General features: G+C 30.8%; 2 protein-coding genes across 3 annotated transcripts; one reads left to right on the top strand and one right to left on the bottom strand.

Annotated features, from left to right (window-relative positions):
• The first annotated feature begins 15,709 nt into the window (after positions 1-15,709).
• On the top strand, positions 15,710-20,101 carry LOC145563320 (uncharacterized). Of its 2 annotated transcripts, none has more exons than XM_081623763.1 (6): positions 15,710-16,166; positions 16,315-16,391; positions 16,650-16,686; positions 17,460-17,655; positions 18,063-18,480; positions 19,647-20,101. In XM_081623763.1, the coding sequence occupies exons 1-6, from the start codon at positions 16,022-16,024 to the stop codon at positions 19,998-20,000; spliced, it is 1,227 nt and encodes a 408-aa protein (XP_081479889.1). In that variant the 5' UTR covers positions 15,710-16,021; the 3' UTR covers positions 20,001-20,101. The 2 variants fall into 2 exon arrangements, with proteins under 2 accessions (XP_081479889.1, XP_081479888.1); XM_081623762.1 differs by having other exon boundaries at positions 15,712-16,166; positions 17,457-17,655.
• Positions 20,102-21,871: 1,770 nt separating this feature from the next.
• Positions 21,872-26,782, bottom strand: LOC145563321 (uncharacterized). The gene is made up of 7 exons (XM_081623764.1): positions 26,532-26,782; positions 25,617-25,663; positions 24,386-24,494; positions 24,089-24,287; positions 22,901-23,030; positions 22,425-22,601; positions 21,872-22,328 (listed from the first exon to the last, which is right to left on the bottom strand). The coding sequence occupies exons 1-7, from the start codon at positions 26,746-26,748 to the stop codon at positions 22,170-22,172; spliced, it is 1,038 nt and encodes a 345-aa protein (XP_081479890.1). The 5' UTR covers positions 26,749-26,782; the 3' UTR covers positions 21,872-22,169.
• Positions 26,783-27,508: the final 726 nt, after the last annotated feature.

Below are 27,508 nucleotides of genomic sequence, written 5' to 3' on the forward strand. Positions count from 1 at the left end.
TATAACTAGTTTTGGCCCCGTGCAATGTATGGATTTATAAAGACTAAAATATGATTTATTAATTATAATTGTCAATTAAAATTAGATGACTTATATAACACTTTTTTTTTTAAATTTAAATTTATTAATGTCTATCCTTTGAATTCTTATATGTTACAAATATATATAAATAAAATTTATTAAAAGAATTTTATTTTTTTTTAATAGAATTTAAAAATAAAATAGCATTTTGGAGGGAAAATTTTTCACAAAATTATGCCAACTGTCTCCTTCGGTAATTACTTTAGTATATAGTATAGATAGGTATGGGTATAATTACTTCCTCCGTGTTTTATATAAATGCAATGATAATTGGTTTTGTGATGCAAAACGTACCCTGATTATCAATATTTAAAAATTGTTACATCTGTTGGAATAAAACAATAAGAAATTATAATGATATACTACCTTCGTTTTTTATTATTTGACACGTTTTGACTTTGGCATTATTCACACACTTTCCTTTGACCATGTTTTGTAATTTATACGTAATGAAAAATATAATCAGGCGAGGTCTTGTTAGATTCGTCACGGTATATATCTTCAAAATATCAACTTTTTATAATATTTACTTATCGATAATTAATGATATTAACGATTGAAATCGTGCATTGGCAAACGTGACTAAAGAAACGTGTCAACTAAAAAGAAACGGAGAAAGTATATAAATAAAGATGAATCTAATACAATTGCAACTCATGATTAAGCTTTTTATTATATTAATTTGATTTCATGGTCAAGTTAATCAAATTTAACGACCTTGAAACGGAGGGAATTTGATATGTTGATAAGATTTAAAGATACTAACGACGTTTCTAGCAAAATGATATTGTTCTTTTATATTAAGTGTTCTTTTATATTAAGTGTACATAAGCAAATCAAGGAAAACTAATAATTGATTGAAAGCTACTTCTTGCTTTTTCTTTCTTTCTTTCTTTCTTTCTTTCTTTCTAAGATACACATAATATAGTATAGTGTTATTATTTCTTAGACGAAAACTGAAAAATAGAATAGAGAAAAACTTTACGAATGTAGGGAGTAGTTGGATTATATACTAACATAAGAAAGACTAGTACTTAAAACTTACAAGTCAATAATTTCCACTAATACCGCACTATCGTTAAGTAGAAACTTCCTCATTTTTACACTTTTTAAACATTATTAAAAAGTAAGATACGACACTTTTAGTGGGGAAGGAATTTAATCACCTTTTAGGGCAAAACCCTAAATTTGATTTTAATTGATGGAGGGACCAACAACATACAAGGCCCTCTATTATTGATCAATTTCTCAAGCTTACAAGTTATCAATCGTTCAAGAAAATTCAACTACCTTCAACGGCTTCGAACATACTTTTGAATTTTTTTATTTTTTTATTTTTGTTTTATCACTATATATATATATATACACACACTTGCTTCTCTATGCTACTATACTAGCTATAATAAAGAATGTATACATTAGTCAAATAATCATGAATTGAATACTTATTTAAGGTGTATTCTTTTCATTTGAAATCTCTTTTTTTTTTTTTTTTTTTTTGAAAGAAGTCCCAAAGGACACTAAATTTCATTAATATAAGCCATACAGCATCTACAATTGACAATGAACGATAATGAAAACGAATTTAACAAAATCAAACAAGAATTAATCGGGGAAGGGCTAAGAATCCAAATACATAAATATAACAATTCGGCATATTCTCGATTCGTTGTCTCATACAACTTTTTGAGTGGATTCGTCGTCGCTTCACAATTTTGTAAGAAAGTTAATTCTTGTGCTGATTCCGTAACCCGAATCCGAGCCCTAATCAATAGTAGCCCCGCACAACCGGAGACCAAATTAAGCACAAATAAAACCTTGTCTTTCGAAGGAGTACGAAAAACCTTGTCTTTCGAAGGAGATCGAAAAAACCTTGTCTTTCGAAGGAGATAAACCCTTTCTTTCGAGGGAGACATTATTGTAACCTAAAACAAAAGGCTTAAAAGAAAATAAAGATTGGGGCTTTCCACCGGTGAAATCCGATGGAAGCCCCTTGAAAATTGACAATGGAGACTAGGTTTAGGAGAGAGAAGAGAGAAAAGGAGGCTAGGGTTTATGTTTTCTATTCTTATGAAATCTCTTGAACATATAAATAAAAATAAAAACGTTTAAATTCGATTGAAATCTTATTGATTTGACTGGAATTTTCAGACGTGATTTACTAAAACTTATATAAATCAAATTGAAATCATGAGCGCAACATATTTAAGATTTTGGATCAAGTCTTTTTATGTTAATATACCTAGAATAAATAAATAAATAAATAATTAAGACAATGGACCAATATTTTCAATGAATGAGAACGTATAAAAGGTAATTGTCACAATTCCAAAATTCCAAGGACCCATGCAAACATACGTTGCCCTTGTCTTCACCAAATTCTTACTTTTTGGTTAAAAGTCAATAAACTTTGGTCCTACTTTCCTTTATAATCGCCCCATTTTATTCTACATTTGCACATGTTTACCCCGCAAACAAAGATTACAGAGACTACTGGAAATTAAATGGTCCATCAACTACCTATTCGACAAATATACATAGTGTACATACCTAGATATAATTAAACTTACTATTGTTTGATGGAATGTCATACAAAAATAAACAGGGTTGTTGATTATGTCGATTACTTTTCTAGGTTACTTAAACGTGGGACAATTTCATAAGGAAAAAAATTTGTCTGTTCGATAGATAATCAACTCATTAGAGATAAATATAAATACATATTGAAATAAGTTCAACATTTTAAAAGAATTTTAATGCTCTATCTTCAATGTTTTTAATCTTTGGTTACTCAATTTCAACCCGTAAGTAAGCATATCATATATATACAATTAGTTCATAATAAGGTCTATATCACCTCAATAAACTTAAATATTATTGGAAAGTTTACAACATTGTCGTATCCTACCTTTTTACACAAGAAAGCAATGAAATTTAAATTAGGGTGTAATCTAAAGTTTTGGACCGGCATCTTAATTAATTAGTAATTGTCATTTGTCAATATATTCTAATATTCTACAGTAAATGAACCTTTCTTGCAAGTTTCTTTTTCTTAGCTTCCTTCCTACTTTATTAATTAATCATTAAAGTCCTACTATAATGTTGTAAAGACAGAAATGTACACAATAATCATTTAGTCATGTGACCAAAAAGGATTTAATAATTGTCATATATATATTATATGCCTAGTATTATTATAAGTTTAATTAGTGCTGAAATGTTTGACTTATCCATAATTTTCTAGGGCTTTTGCTTAAGACGACCATGCTGGTTGAATTGGCTGCTCCTTTTCTAAACATTAATTATAAAATTAGTTTGCATTTTTGTGCTTTTCTATTATATGATTGAGAAATTTGAGGAATTTTAACAAGTAATTAATTAGTAAAGTTAATGTTACTTTTGGAATGTTTAGTACGTCTCCGGCCACGTGCATCGAACAATTGTATATTTGGAACTTTGGCTTAATTAATTTATTGACCATTAGCCTACAACTTCTTAATTCTTACGGAGTATGCTCAATTTCTGATCATACGAGTAGGTTTGTAACATATTTTTATTCTTCGAGAGATTTATTTAATTTTATACATATATTACGTATGTACAAGTATTTGATTTGGTGAGAGTTGTACGTTGGAATGTGCCGTATATGAAAAGGAAAAAAAGAAAGTGTATATCATCACCGCCCTTACTATACATATACTTCGTATATTTAATTATCACAGCTATTATCATTTGTGTGAAAAAAATACAAACTACTTTTCTTTTCTTTCTTTTTTTTTTTTTTTTTTTTTTTTTTTTTTGTGAGGTATACAAACTGCTCTATATTAGATTTACTAAATTTTATACAAAATACATATTTCGTATTAAAAAAAAAGTTTTATATCCATTAATTTGTATCCACTTGTAAACACAATGCAATATATTGGATGAATAATGACTCTGATTACAGAAACACGGAAGTAAATTCCTTCCCTTTTTTTACCCAATACAGGTATACAACTGCACCTGTTCCAGCAACAAGATTAATCATAGCCATTGGTAAAAGTTAAATAAAAAACTTACTAGTTAGGGAGTACCTACTTATTCTCCCAATAAGATAATCCCAAGATTTTGTTTTGGTAATTTTACTAGCTAAAATCTTTACTGAAATTGGATGAATAAGTAGAAGTCTAGAACAGCTTAAAAGAACAAGGTCTAACTTATTCTCTTGTAAAAGGGGAAAAATACACTAACCTTGATTTATAAACTACTCCTCGATTAATCTACCGAATATTTCTAAGATTTTAAATATGTACCTTATATTTTTGAGGTATCATAAACGCAATCTCTTTTTATGATCAATTCTTTTCACCCTAATACGGAATACTATATAAGAGCAACTCCGTAGATGCCTCGATGTATGAACCTTGGCCAAGTTGGATTGAGGCGATGCGAGGTGGTGAGGTGAATTTGACATTTCACATTGATTACTTGTAAGTTGTAACTTCTTATAGATGTAATTAAATGTAACATGTGTACTTGTTAATAGAAATTTGATTTCATACTTATTTTAGGAAGCATTAAAGTACTTGATAAAAATACAACTTGTATGAAGGTATAAAAATGTATGACTCAGAATTAAATTAATTTTATTCGCACTAAAAAAAAGTTAAACCTCAACACTCATTATCAAATGCAACACAACTTAACAATATAAATTCAAACCTAAGGATTAGATTAAAACAACCACCTCTATAAAGGCCTGTTCACTTTAGCTTAAAAAAAATAATATTAAGTAAAAATAATTTTATGATTTTATCTAAAAAGTATATCCAAATTCCAAAATCATTCCTCTCTTTAGTCCAACGTTCAAAAATATGGCTAATATGGAAAATTTGGGAATTTGGTAGGACTAGCTACAAAAACAACCAAAGCTAGCTTTACTTTTCAATTTCAACCTCCTTTTTCGTGTTTAGCTTTATTAACTTTTAATTCTCTCCTTTTTTTTTTTTTTTTTTTTTTTTCTTTGAAATAATATCTTTTCCTTTAATTTGCCTGCATAATATAGTTGACCTTTGTTCATCTATAAAATCCATTTTGATAGAAATGACGTGAAAGGAATACGTACTAGCTCATACTCTAGCATTTTTATTATTTTAATAAAATAAAAAAAGCACCTAGGGTTTTGGGTTATTTTTGACTATTTTTTCATGTCTAGAAAAAAGTGAGAAAGAATGTACAAAAAGAATAAGGAATAATTATTGCAGGTCTTAATTTCTTTCTTTCTTTTTTATCAAAAAAAAATAAAAATTGGATAGTTGTTTTTACCCTCTTTATTTGCTGCATACCCCTTCCTAGTTGCAGCTTTCAGGTGTAGCCCCAGAATGGGTAGAGTTTTTAGTACGTAATTGTAGAACATGACAAAACTGTGAATTTGTATATACAGTCAAAATAATTATGAGTAATAATTAATAAAATTAATCTTTTTTTCATTATGAAATAATCGCAGGATTCACATGTTCAATGCATGACAATGACACACGTATTAGTCCGTATAAAAAAAAGAGATTAGAGAATATAAGCAAATAATATTATCAAACATCAATTAAAGAAAAGTTATTTTCTAAGGACCTGTTCACATTTACTTAATTTCAGTTCAATTCAGTTCAGTTCAGCTCCAATCAGTTCAGTTCAGTTCAGTTCAGCTCTTAATTTCCCTCTCACATAAAATATTCATTTCAGCTCAATTCAGTTCAGTTCAGTTCAGTTCCAATCAGTTCAGTTCAGTTCAGTTCAGCTCCAATCAGTTCAGTTCAGTTCAGTTCAGCTCAGTTCAGTAAATATGAACATGCCCTAAATCTAGTATATTAGTTATAATGTTCATTAAAATATACTTCTTCTATTTTTTAATATTTACAACATTTTTTAATATTATCAAACATCAATTAAAGAAAAGTACTTCTATTTTTTTAAATTTACAACATTTTTTTAAATGAAAACGTCACGATATATACAATAGACTATACATTTGAAACTTTTTTCTTTATTAAAAGTTATATTTCATTCTTATTTAAAGCTCATGATCCACCAAATTATATGTGTATTCCTAAAAATATCTCACATTCGTTTTAATTAAATGTATTAAATCATCTGAGGTAAACATTTTTGTTAAATATCGTAAAAAAAAGAAAAAAAAAATTGTCTTGTATCTTGTAAGTACAAGTATTAAAAAAACATAGGAAGTACGTATGTTAAAATATTGCGATTATAAAAGAACGGAAAATTAGCATAATACAGTGCTACAGTATACTAGTAGTAGGGGATAGGGATTATAATGTCATTTGGAAGGCTTAAAAATTACAGAAGGTATTCAGCAAATCAGCATAAACAGTTTGGCCACGCTTATTTCCCCACGCGTCGTACTGAACTACATATACTTCGCTCCTGCTATAATGTCATTATTAGTTATGACTATCCCTATTTATTGGTCTTTTTGGAAATTCTATTTTCCTTTTTTTGCTTTGCTTTTTGGAATTTTCTAGCCCATTTTGAAGACCATTTAATGCAAGTAAGATTTAGGCTATGTTCTTATTAGATTATTTTCAGTTCAGTTCCTAATTTTCTTCTTTCATAAAATATTCATTTTAGCTCAGTTCAGTTCAGTTCAGCTCTAATAAGTTCAGTTCAGTTCAGCTCTAATAAGTTCAGTTCAGTTTAGTTCAATTCAATTCAACTCAATTCAGTCAATGAAAATAGGCCCTTATTGTGATGAAGATTTTTCAAACAATTAAAGGTTGAGTACTCTAGCAAATTTCTTAAAGTCCGATATATATGGATTAATTAAATTGAAATCGAAATACAAGTAATTGAAAGTTGGAACAAACCATTTTTGCCTAGGGTCCAACGTATGAAGATTCGGTTAAATCTAACTGAAAAGCCCATTAATTAAATTGTAACTATTACGTATATTTGATTTAGTAACCGGTTTAATGATTTAATGATCAATTTATTTTGTACTTCACATTAGACGGTAATAAAAGACCTCTACCATCGGAAGTTACACATTAGGGTATGTCCACTCCTTTAACTTTAATTGAACTCTAATTAATTGAATATGCTTACATACGGGTATGTTCTCTTCAATTTAATTTCACTTCAATTCAGTTCAGCTCAGTTCAGTCCAATTCAGTTCAACTCCTAATTTCCTTCTCGCATAAGTAATTCATTTCAGCTTTATTCAGTTCAGTTCACTTCACTTCAGCTCCATTCTCAGTTCAACTTAGCTCAGTTCAGTAAATCAGAACAGGCCCGTAGTAGCTTGAGCTCTACATCAAGTAAATATCAAAGACCATGAAAACATTTTACTAGCCGAATACTTTAATTTCAACTTGCTAGATGCACACAAATGACTATAGAAAATATATTAAAAAATATAATAAAATAAATTAAGGATTTGAATACTTTATGAAATGGATAAGAAAAATACATAAAGGCGTGAATTCTTTTATCTACCAAAATTGGCACTCGATAAAAAAATAAAAAAAAAATAAAAAAATAAAAATAAAAATAAAAAGGTGCTAAACACAAATTTGGTCCTCATTGGCAGGCCACCGCAGCCAAATTAGGCATAAAAGGTCAATATCTATAAATTGGCCATGGTTAAAAGGAAGAAAAATTAAAAAGAAAGTAGGCATAATGTGATAAAAGAAATCACCGTACAAATAGTCCTTATGCATAAAAATTATTGACTCGTCTTTATTTTTCATCTTACCTACTAATACTTGTATTACTACTGTATATGCTAAGCGTATATATTTTTTAGTACGAGCATATGAGGGCATGAGGTAAGTAAAGTTGAAAAAAAAAAAAAATATCATGAAGACAGATGTCTAGAATAAAACTAGGTCAATTTTTTATGATTAAAAAAAAAATGGAGTAGTAAAAATTTGAGAGGCATAATACTATCTGACCAACCATCTCCATTGGTAAGACTCAACTTTAAGTATTAAAATACAAAATAAATTGTTTTTTTACTTCTAATATAATGGTGATACCCAACACACTTATCAATTTAGCAACTCATATGAAGCCTAATTTTTCAATGATGAGATTTTCTAAAGTATACTTATGTCACTTCAATTTATGGTCCGTCAAATCCATATCGTAAGTTTTTTTTAAAATATAAATATATTTAAATAAATTACAAAAATATATTATAATATTGATAAAGGGCCAACACTTTTTGTCAAATAAGACTCAAAGTTGAACTTAGCAACTCCGATACCAATTTATTGCATCCTTTACAAAATATACTCTCTCTCTCCTAAAAATACTCCCTCAAGTCTCACAATTAGAAATGGTCTCACTATGATCGTGATCGGTTACAAGTAATTTTTTAAACAGAAGATATGGAATAATTTTAGAAGTGACTATGTTTTTTTTTGTTTTTTTGTTTGAAAGAAAGTGACAATGTAAATTAGTTCACATGTGATTCCATTGTTTCTTGCAATTGATAAACGTTGGATTCTAAAACTAATTCTGGTACAATTTAGGATCTAGTTGTGCATTTTACAACCACATCAATCTAATTTGTCGGTCAACGCAATAAACTCTATCAAATCACTCGACAACTCAAATTATTACGGAATACTAGCTAGTCTAATCTAATCTAATCTAGTATTGCTACTATTAGTGCAAATTTGCAATCTTAACATCTACACTGTATAGTACTCGGTAATACTACGTATGTACTCCGTAATACTACGTATGTACTCTATAATCGTCTTTCATTTCAGCTGATTTTAATAAAATAAGCTAATAAAGTAATTATACAAAGAAAATTTATATGTACGAATTACAACTGCTTCTATGGATTAGATAATTATGATTTATAGTGATGGACAAGATTAAGGGCCTGTTCTGATTAACTGAATTGAGCCGAGCTAAACTGAACTGAACGGAACTGAATATTTTATGAGAGAAGGAAATTAAGAAGTGAACTGAAAATAATGTGAAGAGAACAAACCCTAAATTATAATTTAATACGAAGTAACTTATATAAATTAAATTACGGAGTACATTTTTTCAATTCAAGAGTTTGGTTTGACAATGTGATAGAAGACAAGGCCTAGGCACCTATAAATTTTACTAATTAATAATTTAAAATTAGATGATTAGCATTTTTGTAATTAATTAAATTAAAGATGATTATTCATTTGTGATTAACGTTTTTGTAATCATCAAACTTGGGCATAAAACATGAGTAAAACTCAATACTCCACAAACATTTTAAAACTGACTGCAATTTTCACCATTAGACTTAGACCTACTAACTATATAAGGAGAAGAACTCAATCGGGTCAGAATTTCTCACATATCCTCTTAACCCAGGTTAGCGGGCTAGACGCTTTAAAAGTGGTGGGGTAAAGTAAGGGAATTTTCACCCCAAAATGTCTCTAATAGGGTTTGATTGCACAACCTCTTGATTGTGAGATGCAAACTTCTCCACTAAATCAAGCTTACATATTCCTTATAATTAATAATGTCCGTTGTTCCATACCCTGTATATACATGGAAGAACCATGAATCATACAGTAAAAATAATACTAATAAAATTAAAAATGTTTGAAGAATGGGCGCAGGATCAGGTAAAAATTACGTAGCGTGAAATGATTTATGATGGACAAGCCATGAGAATGTCAATAAATTGTTAGCCTCCCAAATACCATAACATCCATTTACTTTGATCACCGCTTTTTAGGCGCCACCTCCCCACCGCCCTCCTATTGCTCCTACGCCACTTAACCTACCTATACCAATTACGAGTACTCCAATTTTAATTACACTTTCCATCTTTTTTTTTTTTTTTTTAGAGGAAATTTTTAGGCTAAAATTTAACCACCTCCATTTTTTACAAGCAACTATTTTCTTACGTGAATTAGATGTTTCCTCTAATATTTTGTTTTTCCTACTTGCAAGTTGCAACTAATTATCATGTGAACATGCCTTTCTAAGAAGAAAATAGATAGATTTAATAAAACAAATTAATTAAACTATTTGAATTTGTTATAACCTAAGACCATCTCTAATGGTGAGACTCAAGTGAGTATTTTTAAAAGAGAGTGTGTATTTTTTGCAATGTATATCAATAAGTTGGTATCTAAACTTAGCAACTCCAAAAGAAAGTTGTTAAATTTAAATACTCAACTTTGAGTCTCATTTGACAAAAAATATGGACCCTTGTCAATATTCTAATATATTTTGTAATTTATTTAAGCTTTACCTTTTTATTTTTACTTTTTAATCTTACAATATTTGATATTAAAAAAGAAATGGATTTAATGGGCCATAAATTAAAAGTGACATTTGTATACTTTAGAGAGTTTCACCATTGAGAAATTAGACTTCACATGAGTTGCTAAAAGTAAAAGTGGGTATGATATCACCATTGGAAGTTAAAAACAACTCATTTTGTATTTCAATACTCTCAAACTAGAGTCTCACCATTGGAGATGGTCTAAGTATCCGACCCTTTCTTATAATTTATCCATTTTGATCGATCTATGTATTATTTCTTTCAAGTAAGAGTAATCTTATAACGAGTTGCAAGTAAAAAGAGAATGAAGAAGTAATTAATCCACATTGTTTAATGATCTCACCATCCAAACCCAATAAAATTATTTCAATATGCTAGTATAAGGATTTAAGAATTACCTGTTCTCTTTAGCTTAATTTTAGTTCAGTTCTTAATTTCCTTCTCTCGTAAACAATTCATTCCAGCTTTATTCATTTTAATAAATCAGAACAGGCCCTAAGAATAAGATTTTTTTTAAAAAAAAAAAAAAAAAAAAAAAAAAAAACTAATTTCATCCTCTCACTTTAATTTAAGTGATGGACAAAGTAGAAAAAGAGAAAGCAAGCAATGCATGCAGTAGCAGTTAATTAAAGTGGAGGTATTTGCATGCAAATAGGCAGCTACGAGTAGTAAAAATCTAACGTTACTCAGCTACCTTCATGTTGATGGGAGTAGACCATCTGTTTATTCTGCCATTAGCATGTATACTCAGAAGGGTGAATTGTACAGTAAACCCAAAATATTGCTAACTTTAATTTCAAACAATAAATTTACTTAACAGGCAATATCAGCTCAATCTTCTATGTTGATTGTTTATAAATGGACCTATAAGCTAGCTACATCTCTCTGGATTGCAATTTAGGGGACAGTAACCATTAGAGTGTGTAAATATGTGTGATTGTGTGTGAAGTCTCAAGCAACATTTATGGTGCTAGCTAGCTAGATGTAAATCTTATTGAAGGTAAGGGAACAATGCACAAGTGCGTAATTTTCAAATTGATTAATTTTTACCGATTATTTATTAACAAATAGAAGTCAATTATATTTCTATTTCTTTGACATGTTCAATTTAGACACAAATATTTAGAAGAAAAAAGAGAGTGAGAAAGAATGATAAAGCAATTGGGGATAGGATAGTAGTAAATACGGAGTACAAACTAAAAAACTTACTCTAAAAGAAAACATGTCAACTTTAAAAAAAAAAAAAAATTCCTAAAAAAAAATACGTATTAACTAAAAATACAAAGGTATGTATAACGTAAAAAGTATGAATCACAATATCAAACTACTCTCTCATATTCTTTGTTTTAACTTTTAAGTGTGTCATTTTGACGGAAACATAACACATTAAGGGTCATTAACACATACATTCACATATTCATCCGTTTCTTAATAAATTACATGGTACCATGCCAATTAATAACCTTATGTATGTCCAAAAACAAAATTAGGAAAAAGATAAACAGTAGAACACAACTAAAAACGAGCAAAAAACAAGTATAATAAGCAGGTGTACATAATAGAAAATCCGGAAAAGACAGATCAAGCCAAATAGGTACCCAACTTCTTTCGAGTCCTTTCCCTAAATAATGTTGTCTTTTTATCTAATTCCCGAAATACAGCCATTCTTTTAAAAATTCCCACAATACTGTCCACGTAAGCAAATGTATAAAAACCGGTTTTTTTTTTATGGTTCAAATGAAAACCGCTACTTCAAGTAGCGGTTTCCATCTACACTGTTAAAGCATGAAAACCACTACTTGAAGTGGCGGTTTTCATCTTTTTTAAAAAAAAAATTATTCATAAAAAAAATCCCAGACACAGGCTTGACCGCCTTGAGCATCGTGCATCGACATTCACCGTTTGCCTTTCAATTCCATTTATCCTCTTCATCCAAAGTAAATCTTCCAAATAAATCCAATGAAAATCTGAAATCCAACATTTCAACCCTAAATAATCATTGAAAAACTCCCAATTCCAATATCATCTCTCAAAACTTACTCCCAATTCCAATTTCTCCATTAAAATTACAATCACCAAAATTATTATTATTTGACAAATTTAATAATTGAATTGAAATGGATAAAATGGTTAGGCATAATACTTTGGTGGTGGAGGTTCATCGGCGGCGGACTCATCTCATAGCAATGGCAGGGAGGTGTTTTCAAAACTCTGGAAGTTTTGTTCTCTGTTGATGAAGATTAGGAGAGAGAAGAAAGGAAAGCTTTTTTTAAAAAAAGAAAAAAATAAATAAAAAAATAAGTACAAACCGCTACTTCAAGTAGCGGTTTACCTTGATAAAGGTTTTGCAATAAAACCGTAAAAAAAAAAAACCACACTAAACCGATGACGTGGACAGTATATTGGGAAATTATAAAAAAGTCACTGTATTTTGGGAATTAGATAAAAAGACAACATTATTTAGGGAAAGTGCTCACTTCTTTCACTGCACAACACTCCCTCACTATATTTTGCCCCCCTATCTAATTTATTCTCTCGAGATATAAATGCATTTGGACAGCAATATTTAAATTTATATGTATATAAAACCAAAAATAAAATATACTCCCTCCGTCCCTTTATTACATACCTATTTCTCATTTTGCACGGGATTTAAGAAAGTTAAAAATTCCTTAAAACTAAAAATTGGGAGTACAAATATGCATGTGGGGTTAGAGAGAGATAGAGAGAAAGAAAAAGTGGTTGAGAATTAGAAGAGAGAAAGTATTGTGAATTGATGTAAAGTACAAAAAAGAAAAAGGAAATTGATGACAAATCATCAAAACAAGAATAATATTGGCAAAAAGTACAACCTATAAATAGAAATAGGTACTTAATTTTGGTCACCCCAAAAAAGAATACAGATATGTAATAAAGGGACGGAGGGAGTAGTGTAAGAAGAAAATGATTTAGGGAGTGGAAATTAAAAATCAGACAAAAGAGAGAATAATAATGAAGATAATTAAATTGGAAGGTGTGGTTTTTGTGATCATGACGACGTTGGCGTATTGTTAATACTAACACTCGAACGCGGTCAGAATGTATGACAGACAAAGAGAAGAGAGAAAATTACAAAAATTAAACAACAATTTTTATTGAGGTCAAACTTATAGGGGTCTTACGCTATGCTGTAGCCTATAGCTATCATCATTCTATCGCCTATTTTTTTTAACAGGAATAAATTTTTTTTGAGGGTAAATTCTTGTACTGTATTTATTACGGAGTAGCACTATTATACGAGTATGAGTTTTTTTTTATTTTTTTATTTTTTTTATATTATTACCAGATCTTAATCATTAAGTTTTTTTATTTTTTATTTTTTATTTTTAATTAAATTTAGTATTTTTGTGACGGACACTTGGAAATAGACTAGTAGAGGGAGGGTAAGAGGATCCCTAACCCTAAACCTTTAGAATTTGATTTAAGAAATTTACCAAGTGTGACAACACTTTGTTAACACGAGTATGAGTAATAAATGACAGTTGTCTAACTTCTACGAGTAATCTTTTACAAATTATACTTAAAGTACTTATCCCGTTTATATAATCTCTTCATATTATGGACTTTTATGAGACTATCTTTTATATTAAAAAAAAAAAGAAAGCACGGAGTATATATTTTCCAATCAAAGAGAGTAACAAATATGAAAATATTAAATATTAAATGCTAAATATAAGGGCCTGTTCTCTTCAGATAATTTTCAGTGTACTTCTTAATTTCCTTCTTTCTCATAAAATATTCAGTTCAGTTCAGTTCAGTTTAGTTTAGTTCAGTTCAGCTCAATTCAGTCAACCAGAACAGGCCCTAAATAGAACTTGGTATTGTTGATGAGGAATTTACTTTATAACATATATATTAACGGTGAAACCACTTAATGGACTCACTCAATTTTCTGGACTATGTACCTAAGTAAAGCAGCTTCAAGTTCAATATAATTAATTAGAGTAGACTACGAGCCTGTTTCGATTTACTGAACTGAATTGAGTTGAGCTGAACTGAATTGTTTATGAGAGAAGGAAATTAGGAACTGAACTGAAACTATGCTGAAGAGAACAGGTCCTACATAAGATTAAGGACTTGTTCTCTTCAACTTACTTCAGATACTTTTTACTTATTCCTTAATAAATTCAGATTTGATCAAATCAGACCAGAAAGATTCAGATCAGAACTTTTGATTATCATTTACTTATCGTTAAATATCGTTAATTACGTATTAATTTTTTTGTATAAAAATTACATATTTAAAAAGTTTATGATGAGACGAATATAACAAGATCCATTTTGATGATGTTTTTCTTTATAGATTAGTATTAAAATGCAGTCAAAGTTTAGTCAGATTATTCAATCAGATCAAACCAGTCCAGATAAAAAAAATTCAGATGAGACCAGATCACACTTTAAAAAATTCAGACCACATCTACTTGTTTCAGGTGAAGAGAACAAGTCCTAAGTTAAGCTAATTAAGAAGAAAATTTATATATATATAAAATAATAATAATAATAAAAAAAAAAAACCAAAATATGATGCATAAAATGCACATTAAAAACGTCAGTATTGATAATTCCATATTTCTAACAATGACATCTATATCTATACTTAGTATTTAAAAACACAAACCACAAATTTTTCATATGACACATGGCATCACAATTCACAAGTCACTCATCACCCTATATGCCACATGACACCTCTCTTAATATGTATATTTAAATCTTAATGCAACTTGCAAATTCAAGTAAGAAAATAAAGTGTTTCATTTTCACCATAATAAAATAATGTTCAATTAATTAGTATACATTACATAAACATATGAATTTTTATAAAAATTGTCTTTTCATATCCTAGACTTTAAATATAATTTAAATTAATATGTCATTTCATATCCTAGACTTTAAATATAATTTAAATTAATATGTCATTTCATATCCCACATTCTTTCATGTATATATATCTAACTAAATTCCTTCATGTTCTCACTATTTTTTCTTTTAAGTTTTAGAAATGAAACAATTACTTTGTATAAAAGCATACCTACTATGAATATGATTAACCCAAGTAACAACCCGTACATTGTACGGGCCAAAAGGCTAGTTTTTCTTAATACGGAATACCTTTTAAAAGTACAAGGGAATCAAATACCCAAATACGGATTGAGTATAATAAACAAGCTACCAGCCAACTTTGTAACAAAATTAAATGACCAAGTCAATCTTAATAATTAATAATCCTTTAATAAACAAATTTATAATCCATATTAATAATAATAATATATTAAAAAAATAAATAAATAAAAAGTAAAAAGGGAGGTTGAGAGAGAGAGAGAATGTAAGTAGAGTAATGATTTAAAGAGGATCAGAAGCTCGTGATGAGAATTTTCCATGTTTGCAGGTTTTCTAACAGCGCCACTTCAGCCTAACCAAAGGAATTTCTTCCTTCTCTCTTTCTCTCTCTTCCTTATTTTCTCGTGATCTTCTTCTTCCTTTCACCTCCGATCCTCTTATTTAAAACATTCTTCTAGTCAACCCTTTTTTCATCCCCTCAAATGAATAATATTATAACTCCTCTTTTACAATAAACTAAAATTATATTATTACAGTATTTAAATTATGGAAGTTTGTATTAAAAATAGTAATAGTAATTCTAATAATGGAGTTAGACAGTATGTTAGATCCAAAGTTCCTCGTTTACGCTGGACTCCTGAGCTACACCGCTGCTTTGTTCATGCTATCGAACGCCTTGGTGGTCAAGACAGTAAGTTTTCTTTTCGTTACTCGTCACTTTAATGATGAGATAAGGTTGCGTACATCTGAATCTCTTCCTCGGATATTATGGTTATCCGAGCAAGCTGAGATTATTACTACTAATATTAGTATAATTGTTTTGGTTTTTGAAATTTCAGAGGCAACACCAAAGCTTGTTCTTCAGTTAATGGATGTAAGAGGGCTTACAATTTCTCATGTGAAAAGTCATCTCCAGGTTTGTTTTTCTCTACCTCCATTTTCTTTCTTCTAGAATACTTACCTTTTTTTTATTATTATTTTTTATCATCAATTATTTTAATCATAATTTTTTTTAAAAATAATCATAATCTAGGTTCTTTTTAGAAAAAATTTGTGACTTGTGGTCTAAGGTTTCACACTCATTGTTAAGACTAATTTATTTATAATATATGCACTAATTTTTGGTATAATCTTTTTGTTTGTGTTTTTTTTTTTTTTTTTTTAATGTCAACAGATGTATAGAAGCATGAAGATTGATCCTACAAGACAAGGTATGTAATTATGTACAGTATTAATCTTTATTTTAAAATTTTGTTCAACTATCATGGATATTGATGATTCTCCTATTCTTCTAATTACTTCCAAACTTTACTCCGTTTGTCCGAAATTAATAGTGGTTAGCTACTATAAAACTATTAATTCATATGACGACACGATTCGAACTCAACTCGAATGGTTAACGGATAGGTGAGTAATTAAAACATGTAATAGAAAAACACAGAAATCTTTAAATTGATGGAGTTGTCAATTTGTCATATACTCGTATATTAATAGGTCTTATATTCAATTTCTTGTGAAAGTAATAAAAGCAAAATATTATAGCTAGCTTTAAATTTTAGGTTGGTTCCCCCAAATGGGGTGTTTCACTCAGCTGGAAATCAAAGATTATGGGTTACCATATCATATCTTTTTTAGTGATTTTTGATGTCTCACTTCATTTATTGTTTAAATTGACTAAAACAGAAAATATTCACATTAATTCCCAAATCTTCTGATTTTAACATTTTAATGGGAAAATAAAGTACATAAATAAATTGCCCAATTAAACTTTATAGTTGTACTACTGTACAAACAATTATAATGCTTTCTGAATCAGAAAATAACATTGGAAATACAAGAAAGAACAAAATTTTGAAAATTATAATTACCATATTTACACAGTAACTTTTTGTTCTCATGTTGTAGTAATTTTTTTTTCTTCTATAAATTAAATTTTTAATATTTTTGTGTAACATCTTTTTGGTGTATAATTTGCTTTTAGCAGACAAGAGCTTCACACAGCAAAGGAAACAAGCTTTTGAGAATCATCATAATAACATTGCAAGTACTACTAATTATGTTTTGGAGGATGAAAAAGATGATGTGGGGTTACATTTATCTTCTCCAAAAATTACTAATAATCATAATGTTATTCAAGATCTTCAATCTACAATTTCTGCTGCTTTTCCCCCTTCTAAAAGGTACTAGCAATCAACAAGCATTTTCTTTACTCCATTGTAGATTATATATATAGACCATCTTTAAATTATACGCCGCAAAAATTGATTTTAGCACTCCTATAATTTTTAAAATCTGTGTGTTTTCGATGATTGTTTTACTCTTAGGGGAGTGTGGATGGATTTATATATTGGAAGTGCTAAAATCAATTCTTCTTGTTTTAACTTTTTTTTTTTGTCAAATAATTACCGCTTAAAAAGAAATAACTCTTAGAGACGAAGTCAGTATTATTTAATTATTACCCGTTTAAATTTAAGCTTGCACAATTATGAATAATATGTAGTGTTTTTTTTTTCATTCTTTCACATATTGATTATTGTTTTGTTGCATTTGTTTTTGTGGGTGATGAAAAAAATTGAAATTTGAAAAGGGCAAGGATGGAAGAAAGTTGTACAAGTAGTATGATGATGAAGAGAGAGAAAATGGAAAGCAGCCAAAGGGAGGGAGTGAGAAAAGATCCAAAAATGTACTGCTTGGTTGATGATTACAAAAGTCAGCTGGAGTCAATTTATAATAATTCAAAGGGTGAGACAAAAAGAGGAGGAATTATGCTAAAAGATGACAATAAAAATAAAAATAATAATAATGAGGAAGAAGAAGAATTAGAAAGTGGTGGATTATTGGAAGAGAGTAGTCTGAATATTATCAGATGGCAGCAGCATCAGACCCAACACCCTGGTTTCTCCTCTTTGCTGTCTACACTGCCCCTGCCTCCTCAGGATCATGTTTTCAATTTTCATCATCTTCTTGCAGTCCAACCTGATCAATCCCACTTCTTAAAGCTGCAGGTATACTTCTCATCTTCATTATCTGTTCAGAATTAGTTGTCACGTCGATAGTATAATCAAGTCATGTGAGATGGAGACAATATTTGTTGTTATAACTACAGAGTAAAAGATATGTTGCATTCAATTTGGTTGAACTGTTTGAAATTAACTTATCCGAACTAATAGAACTTTTTAGAAATTATACATGAGAGTGTTAGAATGTATTTTGTCATATCTTATTTTGACCGGTACCCGTATGAACCTATTTGATAAGATAATATAAGCTGTACAAATAGACCCTTAGCTTCAAGATATTAGCACCATGTATATAAGCTTGTTAGTAATTATTTGGTGGTTATATGCAGTGATTAGTCATATGTGGTCAAATATTCAACAAGAAGACTACATTGTGGTCAAATTTATAATGGGTGAAGGACTACAAATTGTGGATAAATGGATATATAGATAATAACAACAGTTTAATTAATTATAATGTACTTTATCAAATAATAGTACTAGTAACAGCATAAATAAGTGATAATTCACATGTATTATGTTGTATTGTAAATTTGTGATGCATGTATATAGAAAATGGAACATGATTACTATTCTTGTGTCTAAATTGGAGGCATTGTTGGTACTGAAAAATGACCAAATTAAGGGACGAATTTGGAAGCAGCAAACATTTATTGGTGACAGATATTTTAGCCAATATTTTTAAAAAAGAAAATCAACATACTCTAGTTTTTTGGTACAGATATTCTGAGGCAGAATAATTTCCATTATTTTCATAGTGGTCCATTATATTTATATACTATGCTGAAATTGGCAGTCACTCTTTAAATGTGTTTGAAAGTCATTGTGCATTATTAACTTGTTTTAAACTATAGACTGTATAAAGGACAATAATTTACTGATTATGGTAGTTAGCTAGCTAGTTTAATGCTTGGTAATTATTAAGCTATATGTTCAATATTTATACAACTGATTAATGTTCTTTCGGGTTTATAAAATTTAGCAGATTTTATACACCTATTTAAATCTCAAGTCAATATAAGCATAGAGATAGCTCAAGTGGTTAAAGCTCCCCCTCCCTTACTCTCCTGTTGCTATGCCAATGATCTTATAATGCATAATAGATTTTGCATGTAGAATTGTTTAATCATCTGACGTTTAAATTATTACAGGAAGCAATGGCATATGAACAAGTATCAGACCAAAATCAAGCTCATTACTTTCACAACTCAGATGCATTCTTCTCTTCTATGAAACAAACCAAAGATGAATACAAAGAGAACGAGGATGATGAAGAGCTAGCAATCGAAAAAAGAGACAACGAGCATGGGGTATCCTTGTCTCTCTCCTTACAAAGGGTGGCCTCGCCGCCATTGTTAATCCAACGGAGCAGCAACGTTTCGTCGACTAATGTTAGTGAAATTAGTGATCAGGCAATTAGTTCATACTCTTCTTCTTCTATTGCTTGGGATAATCACCAACAGTCTCTTAATCTTGATTTATCTATCTCACTTTGTGGTAGCTAATTAGATTAGTTTATTCCTTTTATTTTAGGCAGGCAATCAGGTTCTTTAATATCATAGTATTATGCATTTGTAAAAAAATTAATGAAATTTTAGTTGATTAAATCAAGTCATAAACTAGTTCGAGTACTGGTCTTATTATATCTATTACTCGTATTTGATATTAAAGTAAACCAAATTTAATTATTCGTAAGGAGTACCTTCTATCAATCACGTACTGCATGACTAGAATATGGTAATCACTAATTAGGGTTGCTGGACCCTACAAACAGTCCACAAACTATCACGTTGTACAATATCCCATAAAGGCAATCAAACAACATTCTCCACGGTCGTTAGATGGATTTAGAGGTGTCAATTTGGGTGTTCGGACTGAGTTCGATAAAGTCTGGTTGGATCAAGTCTTTTAAATTTGAATCATGTTAAATTATTGTATCAATCAAATTCCAAATCTGAATTTAATTTTTTTATTTTTCGGATCGAGTCAATTTTTGACACTTTTATACTCAACCTAGAGTTCTTCTTACCTAAAAAAAGCAAGATTTACAAATTATCTTTAGAAAAAATAAGGTTATGTTCACATTCACTGAACTGAACTAATTCGAGCTAAACTGAACTGAATTGATTGGAGCTGAATTGAATTGAATTGAACTGAGCTGAAATGAATATTTTATGAGAGAGGGAAATTAGAAGCTGAACTGAATTGATTGGAGCTGAACTGAACTGATTGAGGCTGAACTGAACTGAACTGAAATTAAGTAAATGTGAACAGGCCCTAAGGTGAATAATCACACAATTGAGATTATAGGTTTTCAAATTGTAATGGCCTCCAACTAAGCCTTATACTACGTATGTTGAAATCCCATTAACAAACATACGAAAGAAACTGTTATCCCATGTTGAAGTGTTGAACCACGGGGGACGAACCACTTTATAAGTTTGAAGAATCGGTTAATTACTTCTTCAATTACCAAATTGGGTATAGAATGAAATCCCCTTTAAAATAGGGTGTGTTTTCAACTTTTTTAAAACAAAACAAGTTCAAACATACGTACAAAAAGTTCCAAGGGTAACAACAAAATAAGTTTAAATAATTGTAGCGTGCATACACATTATACATGAATATATTGATTTTTGTAAAGATATTCCAAATATAAAAAGTGTATTACAAAGTTCATTATGGGAAAGAATATCTTCCAATTCCAAGGTCACGTTGCTAGATAAGTAGATAGCATAGACAATTAGACAAAGACAATGACAAATTAGATACATTCACACATAAATACAGTAGTAGGTAGTGAATTCAAAATAGAACATTTTTTTGTACCTTGGACCAGCTCATCAAACATTGTAAAACTATTTCAACAATAATACAACAATTAAACTTCACCTTTAAATTTTTAATGATTTACAACTGTAACCACTGCTTTGGTATTGATACAATTAATGTTAACACTATTGTAGATTGTAGTGAAGTCAAATTATTTGAACTGGTTGTAGATTAGCCACGTAAACTCATATATTAGCCATGTAATCTTTTAAAATAAGATATTATAAATGATCAGTATGGTTAGTTCATTAGTATGTTGCTTTCTTCCTTGTTAGTACTTTATTCGGAAATCAACATTCGTTTTCATATTGTCCCAACCTTCATATAAGAATTCGATATTAAGTTGGGAATTTGTGACATGCGTCACCCCAATCCCTAACACCAGAAAAGAAGAAATAAGTGTCTTTTCAACATTGTAATTTCACACAAGGAAAACCTACATTAACTTTATATGTATCCAAAAGACAAGATTAGGTAAAAGCTTCATGCTATGAACATAAAAGAAGTTTCATTAATCAACTTCATCAGATAAATCAACCTACCTAACAGCTAGATAATATAATTGGGCTAGGCAATTTAATACCGTTATGCCAGCGGAAGCATGACGTTATGGCCCTTATGGGAGGTACAGTATAGGCTCTCACCCTCAGATTCTCTACTGTAATTCTGTAAATTTGGACAACTCAAAATTTTTCTATCAAGGAGCAAAAAAAACAAAAGAAAGACAACGAAAAAACTTAACTTTAAACTGATACTCTGATCACACTTTGGTTGGCAGCCAATTTTACTTGCAAATTTCTGTGACAAACCCTTATCTAAAGACTTGGATGTTCAAGCCTAGTTTAAGACGCTTTTGTTTTAGCTTTAGGATCAAGGACCAAGGATTTAACACAAAGCCGTGGCTTGGTGCTGACAAGGTCTCCAGAAAGGACTGAAACGGCAACAATCAGTGAGCCATTTGGCACCCCAGACAATGGAAGAAGCTCAATGAAAATACAAAGCTGCAAAACATAAACACAAATTAAACGTCAAAACATATACTTTTTATGGCATGACAAGTTGACAACGGTTCATAAATTGAATTGAGAGCTAACAACCTCTGGGGATTTAAGGTCCACGGTTGAATCTGATACAACCCCTTTTACAGCACTCGCTACAATGGAGAAGCACTTATTTCGATCAAGCAATACACAAAGATTAGGTTCGCTAACTTTTTCTTTTGCAGTTTTCATCTCTGTCTCCTCAATTCCTCTTCTACTATAGCTAACTGCAAACTAAAGATAACAAAGTAAAGGTGGTACATCAAGATCAAACAGAAATCATTCTACGACTGCATATTGTATTTTTTACATATATGGGGTAGGAGGAAGGAGACCAAAAGAGAGAATGTAACAGCTAACATAGTTAGGAAGCCAATTTGCAAGATACAAGTGGTGCCTTGGCCTCCATACAGAAAAGAAAACAGAGAATTTTTTTTGGTCAGATACCAAAGATTGGCTTGTAAAGGAAAGTCTCCATTGGATAGAATTCACTGTAATACTCGACCGCAAAGCTAAAATTTAAGTATGCTCACCTTTAGGGGTCTAGAAGATCTGTAACTTTTGTCATTGACGTACTCTAGAACGAGATTTGACACAGTAGTACTGACTTCCTTTTCATTCAACATACAAGTAGCTTGAATAGGGAAAATTCGATGGCACCAGCTGCAGAGAGGGACTACAGTCACTACACTTGCTTAATAGATAATTATTGGGGAAATATACAACTGAATAGTATTTGACACTGGTTTAAAATGAAGCCAACAGTAGAGTGCAGAGTGAAAAGAGTAGTTTAAGTAACGCAATTGGAGAGCTGAAAACTAATTCTACACAATTGACATCATATATGCACATATAATCCCAACATTAGGTTTCCTCATACACAAATCCTTAGATGTTAGGGACTTAGGGTAATCAATAACACTTCCCCTGAAATATATTAATCAGCGGTTTCTACCAAACTTCAAAAAAAGCTCAAACAACCATAAGCCACTGGGGTTTTATGAGACAATTGTGGATCTGCAGTCATCTATGATCAAAATAGCCAATATGGACTCTGGTGATCCTAAAAGATGCGTAGACCCCTAAGAGACTCATCCTCAAACTTAACTAACACTTGCTACATTTGCCTAGGTGGTCAATCTTGGGTGCGGTAACAAATAGAAAGCTGGTTCTTAGAGTCTAAGACAATCCCTGAGACCCTCCTGAGGCTTTCCCAAGTTATTGTTAACCTTAACAGTTAACATGGCCTATATAAACCTTGTACATCCCTGGAAGATGCTTCTGATCAGGGTTCTTTCCTCCAATATTATGTCAACTACTTCCAACGGCATCTAGAGGGCAACTTTTAAGTTTTACTTATAGCCTTTGCCTCAGACAGATAACTTCTGTTGTGGTCTAACCCCAATTCTTGTATCTCGAGATTTTCAAACATTTGCCCACCGAACCCATCTGATTTTCTACATTATTCTTGTTGGCCATAATCTTTCTTGGATAGAGACAAAATGCACAAGTATATGACATACCCAGGCCTAAAAGCTTCATTATTGATCGTTTGGAGCAAAAACTGAAATGATCAAATATATAAACGGGTAATTTGGCACTAAACAAAGCAACAAAATAAATTGGATAAGTAACACATTGGAAAACTACTGTGTAATATGGTTTCAAAAAAAAAAAAAAAACTACTGCGTAATATAACGCCAAAAATAGCAAGTACTTACAGTGGTCGTTTTAACTCTCCTGATTCTAAGGATTGATTTAATTGGGTGACTATGCTGACCGGATCAAAAGAACTGCCTTTGGGGAATGTAAAAAGAACCAAGCCACTTCTTGTCACCTTTACGAGCATAAGACTAGGAGTTTGTTTTGCAGAATCATTTGTCACTCTAAAAGATTGAGAATCATCTTTTGACAATTCACCTATATAGATATATAAAAATTCCAAATAGTTAAACCAATGCTAAACTCAGTTCTGTAATTGATCCTGAGGATTGAAAAACCAAATTTCAGTATCTTACTAGTGATAGCTACAGCAGAGCCTCCCTCCACCTCGTCAACTTTCCTTCTTTTAACATCTTCACTGAAATCAGACTCTCTAGAGCAGTCACTACCACTGGATTCAATATACTGCAAAACCATCCCATTGACCTTCAACCGTGAGTATTCCAACGGCATTGACAGTCACTAGGAAATAGAATGGACATAAGGAAAAAGAAGATGATCTTTGTTGATACAACCAATTAAATAATTTTTCATCTGCATCATGCCATCAATAATAGCAAACAATCATTATCACCCTTCCAGGCCACTCATGATCCAACTCACTTGTTTTCTTAATACCCCAGGAAAGGGCTTTGAAAATATACACACCTAAGTTAACCCGTAGCAAATTACAACGGAGCTGTTATTTGTCTTTGAAGGAGATATGACAATAAATTTGCAGCTTTTATATTGTGAATACTTTTAGGTAGTGCTTTCCAGGAATTTCAAGAAATCTAGACCCTCTAATTCCTTTAATTTCCATAACATTTCAGATAATGTTTCTAGGCTGTCGAAGTGCCTCCTGTAAGTTTCAAACTACAGGGGAATGATAGAATCACTACATAAAAATATCGTAGATTGTAGTCTCACACTACATGATGGGGTTGAATTTGGACCACTAAGCTTAAGTAAAAATGTATTACTAATAGCAAATTGGGCAATTTTCTTGTCTTTTTAGGGATACAAGACATACTGTAATCTCGAAAATGCACACAAGTACATAACTTTGAATTTTCACCGATAACTTTACCGCCTTACCAATTTGACTCAATCTACTTGCTAATATTAATTTACTGTAAGTTAGCAAATATTACAAAGTACTTGAGGATTAGAACTCTAAAAGAACAACAGACTAAAGTTTGTCACATTAATGGCATTCCAATGTCTTTGAGCTTCTCTAAGATGATACATAATATAAGTACTCTAAAAAGGTTCAACCAAGTTCTCAGTATTCTCACCTAAGACAAAATTGAGTAGTCACATGAGCACCAACTTATGATACAATTGCTGCAATTGCAATGAGGCTTTTTAGTCTAAGCCCAACATCATTAAAGACTAACAACTTCAAGGTATTTTGCCATACATCCATGATTTGATAGGCAGCTTCATACAGAATTTAGTGAAAAAAGAATTGCAGCATGTACAACTAAGTGAAATCAAATAAACAAAGAACGGATGTTAACTATGAGAAGATTTTCAAGAAAATACCTTTCCAAGAATAGATATAGCTTCTTTTGTTGCACTCTTCTCCCTCTCTGTAAAGCAAGAAGTTTTTTAAGAGCCAAGTTCATCTCAAATACAGGGGACAAATATTTCACAATATAATCCGTGACTGGCATTTTGAATAAAAGTTTGTTCAGCCAATAGAGTAGTATAAAGCCAATGCTGTCTTGTGGAGCTTAAACACTGCATGGTTCACCCAAAGAACATCTTTTCTAATGAACAGATTTTTAAGACAGTTACGATATAAACAGGCGCACAATTCATCCATACAAACTATCAACGAAATTTCCCAGCCAACAATTATGTTTCTAATCTCATATAACAAATATAACTAGGTATTCCCATTTTTTTACTGGATGCATAGGCCAAAACCAAACCACTATCCTCACATTGTCTCTCAAAGAGCTGACATCCTCAACAAAATTAAGGTCTAGGGTTACAAAACCACAAGATAGGGTCCGATATTTCTTGAATTGCTTTCCAATCCATAGAATCATACATTTTGGCAGCCAATAAAGCTCCTTCATTAAAAAGAGTTGAGCTTTTTATACATATATATCTCAATAACAATTTACTGGCATCAACATTAAGTTAAGCTACATAAATAATCCAAAAACTCATACAGGAAAGAAACAAACTTTACATCATTGTAATTTCAACATTGAACAATCGATCATATTAAACCCTAGCAACCAATTTTAACTTGTTGAATCATAATTTTATCCTAATTTCACCCATCACAATTTAAAATTAGATAACCAAAGCTGCAACTAATCAATAAAAATCAAATTAAACAAAAACCCAAGACCCCAATTCACCAAGAAGCAAAATATAGCATATAATTGAATAACCCATTAAAGTGGGAAGAAGGAGAAAGAAAAAGGGTGAATTAGAACTTACTGATAGGGCAAGTAATGAGAAACCCAGAATGAGAATTTAGGAGGAGAGAAGAAGGAGCGTTGTAATCAAAGCGAGGAATGCATATGACAGCAGAGTGTTGCTCCCATGGCTTCATTTCCTCTTTAATTTCTCCATTTTCATGTGCTTCTTTTTCTTCCTGTTGTTGCTGCTGCTCTTTTTGCCCGACTGCCTGCTTTGAGTCTTCGACTTCCGCCATGATTCTGACGTCGTCTCTATTTTGTTTTGGACAAAGCGGCAAAGCGCTGTGTTTATGACGTTTACTACAACACTCCGTAGAAGCGTTCGTCAAGTGTAATTGTGTAAGTTAAGTTTAACCATTTTCAGATTAAATCTAATTTACGTCATTTTCTTTGAGCCGTCCAAGTTGTCTCGGAGAGAATTATGGGTTGTTTATCTCAAGATAGATTATCAAAAAAAAAATCTCAGGGTAAAAATATATTTTCGCGTGTAAAACTAAGGATGTTTATATCAAGATAATTTGGACGGATTTCTGTTGTTATACTGGTGTTAAGTTCACATAAATCTAACCATGGTTAAGTGCTATCATCTACCCAAACCTAACAGCATTGAATTCAGTGACATGTAAGCGTCTTTCTTCTTCAATTCAACTTTTACATTTTGGGAAATTTTTTTTTTAAAAAAATCACAATCATCTTCCTCCGCACTCCACCATGACCCATCTCCATCTCCATGATGAATCCATGGTTTCCTTTCCTCCTTCCTTCACATTCCCGACCCTGCTAGCACCTTCATCTTCTTCCTCCTTCCCTCATCCCCAAACACCTAATCTTCTTCGTTTTCTTCTTTAAGATACTTCAATGGTGAATACCGAACCTCAAAACCATATTAAAAAACAACGAAAACCCTATGTCAAAATGTAGAAATTAAGGGAATGGTTAACCCCTAAGGGGAAGGTGTTTTTGCGACCACCGCTTGACAAATCTAGCAACCACCGC

This window comes from Chenopodium album, chromosome 10 (assembly GCF_948465745.1).
Source record: "Chenopodium album chromosome 10, dcCheAlbu1.1, whole genome shotgun sequence".
In the NCBI taxonomy this organism is placed as follows: domain Eukaryota; kingdom Viridiplantae; phylum Streptophyta; class Magnoliopsida; order Caryophyllales; family Amaranthaceae; genus Chenopodium; species Chenopodium album.

Coding starts and splice junctions, on each gene's coding strand:
- LOC145563320 (XM_081623762.1), top strand. CDS start 16,022: ATGGAAGTTTGTATTAAAAATAGTAATAGTAATTCTAATAATGGAGTT. Junction 16,392..16,649: donor ATGTGAAAAGTCATCTCCAG/GTTTGTTTTTCT, acceptor TAATGTCAACAG/ATGTATAGAAGCATGAAGAT. Junction 18,481..19,646: donor CCCACTTCTTAAAGCTGCAG/GTATACTTCTCA, acceptor AAATTATTACAG/GAAGCAATGGCATATGAACA.
- LOC145563321 (XM_081623764.1), bottom strand. CDS start 26,748: ATGGCGGAAGTCGAAGACTCAAAGCAGGCAGTCGGGCAAAAAGAGCAG. Junction 24,288..24,385: donor CTCTGCTGTAGCTATCACTA/GTAAGATACTGA, acceptor ATATCTATATAG/GTGAATTGTCAAAAGATGAT. Junction 22,602..22,900: donor GATCTTCTAGACCCCTAAAG/GTGAGCATACTT, acceptor TGTTATCTTTAG/TTTGCAGTTAGCTATAGTAG.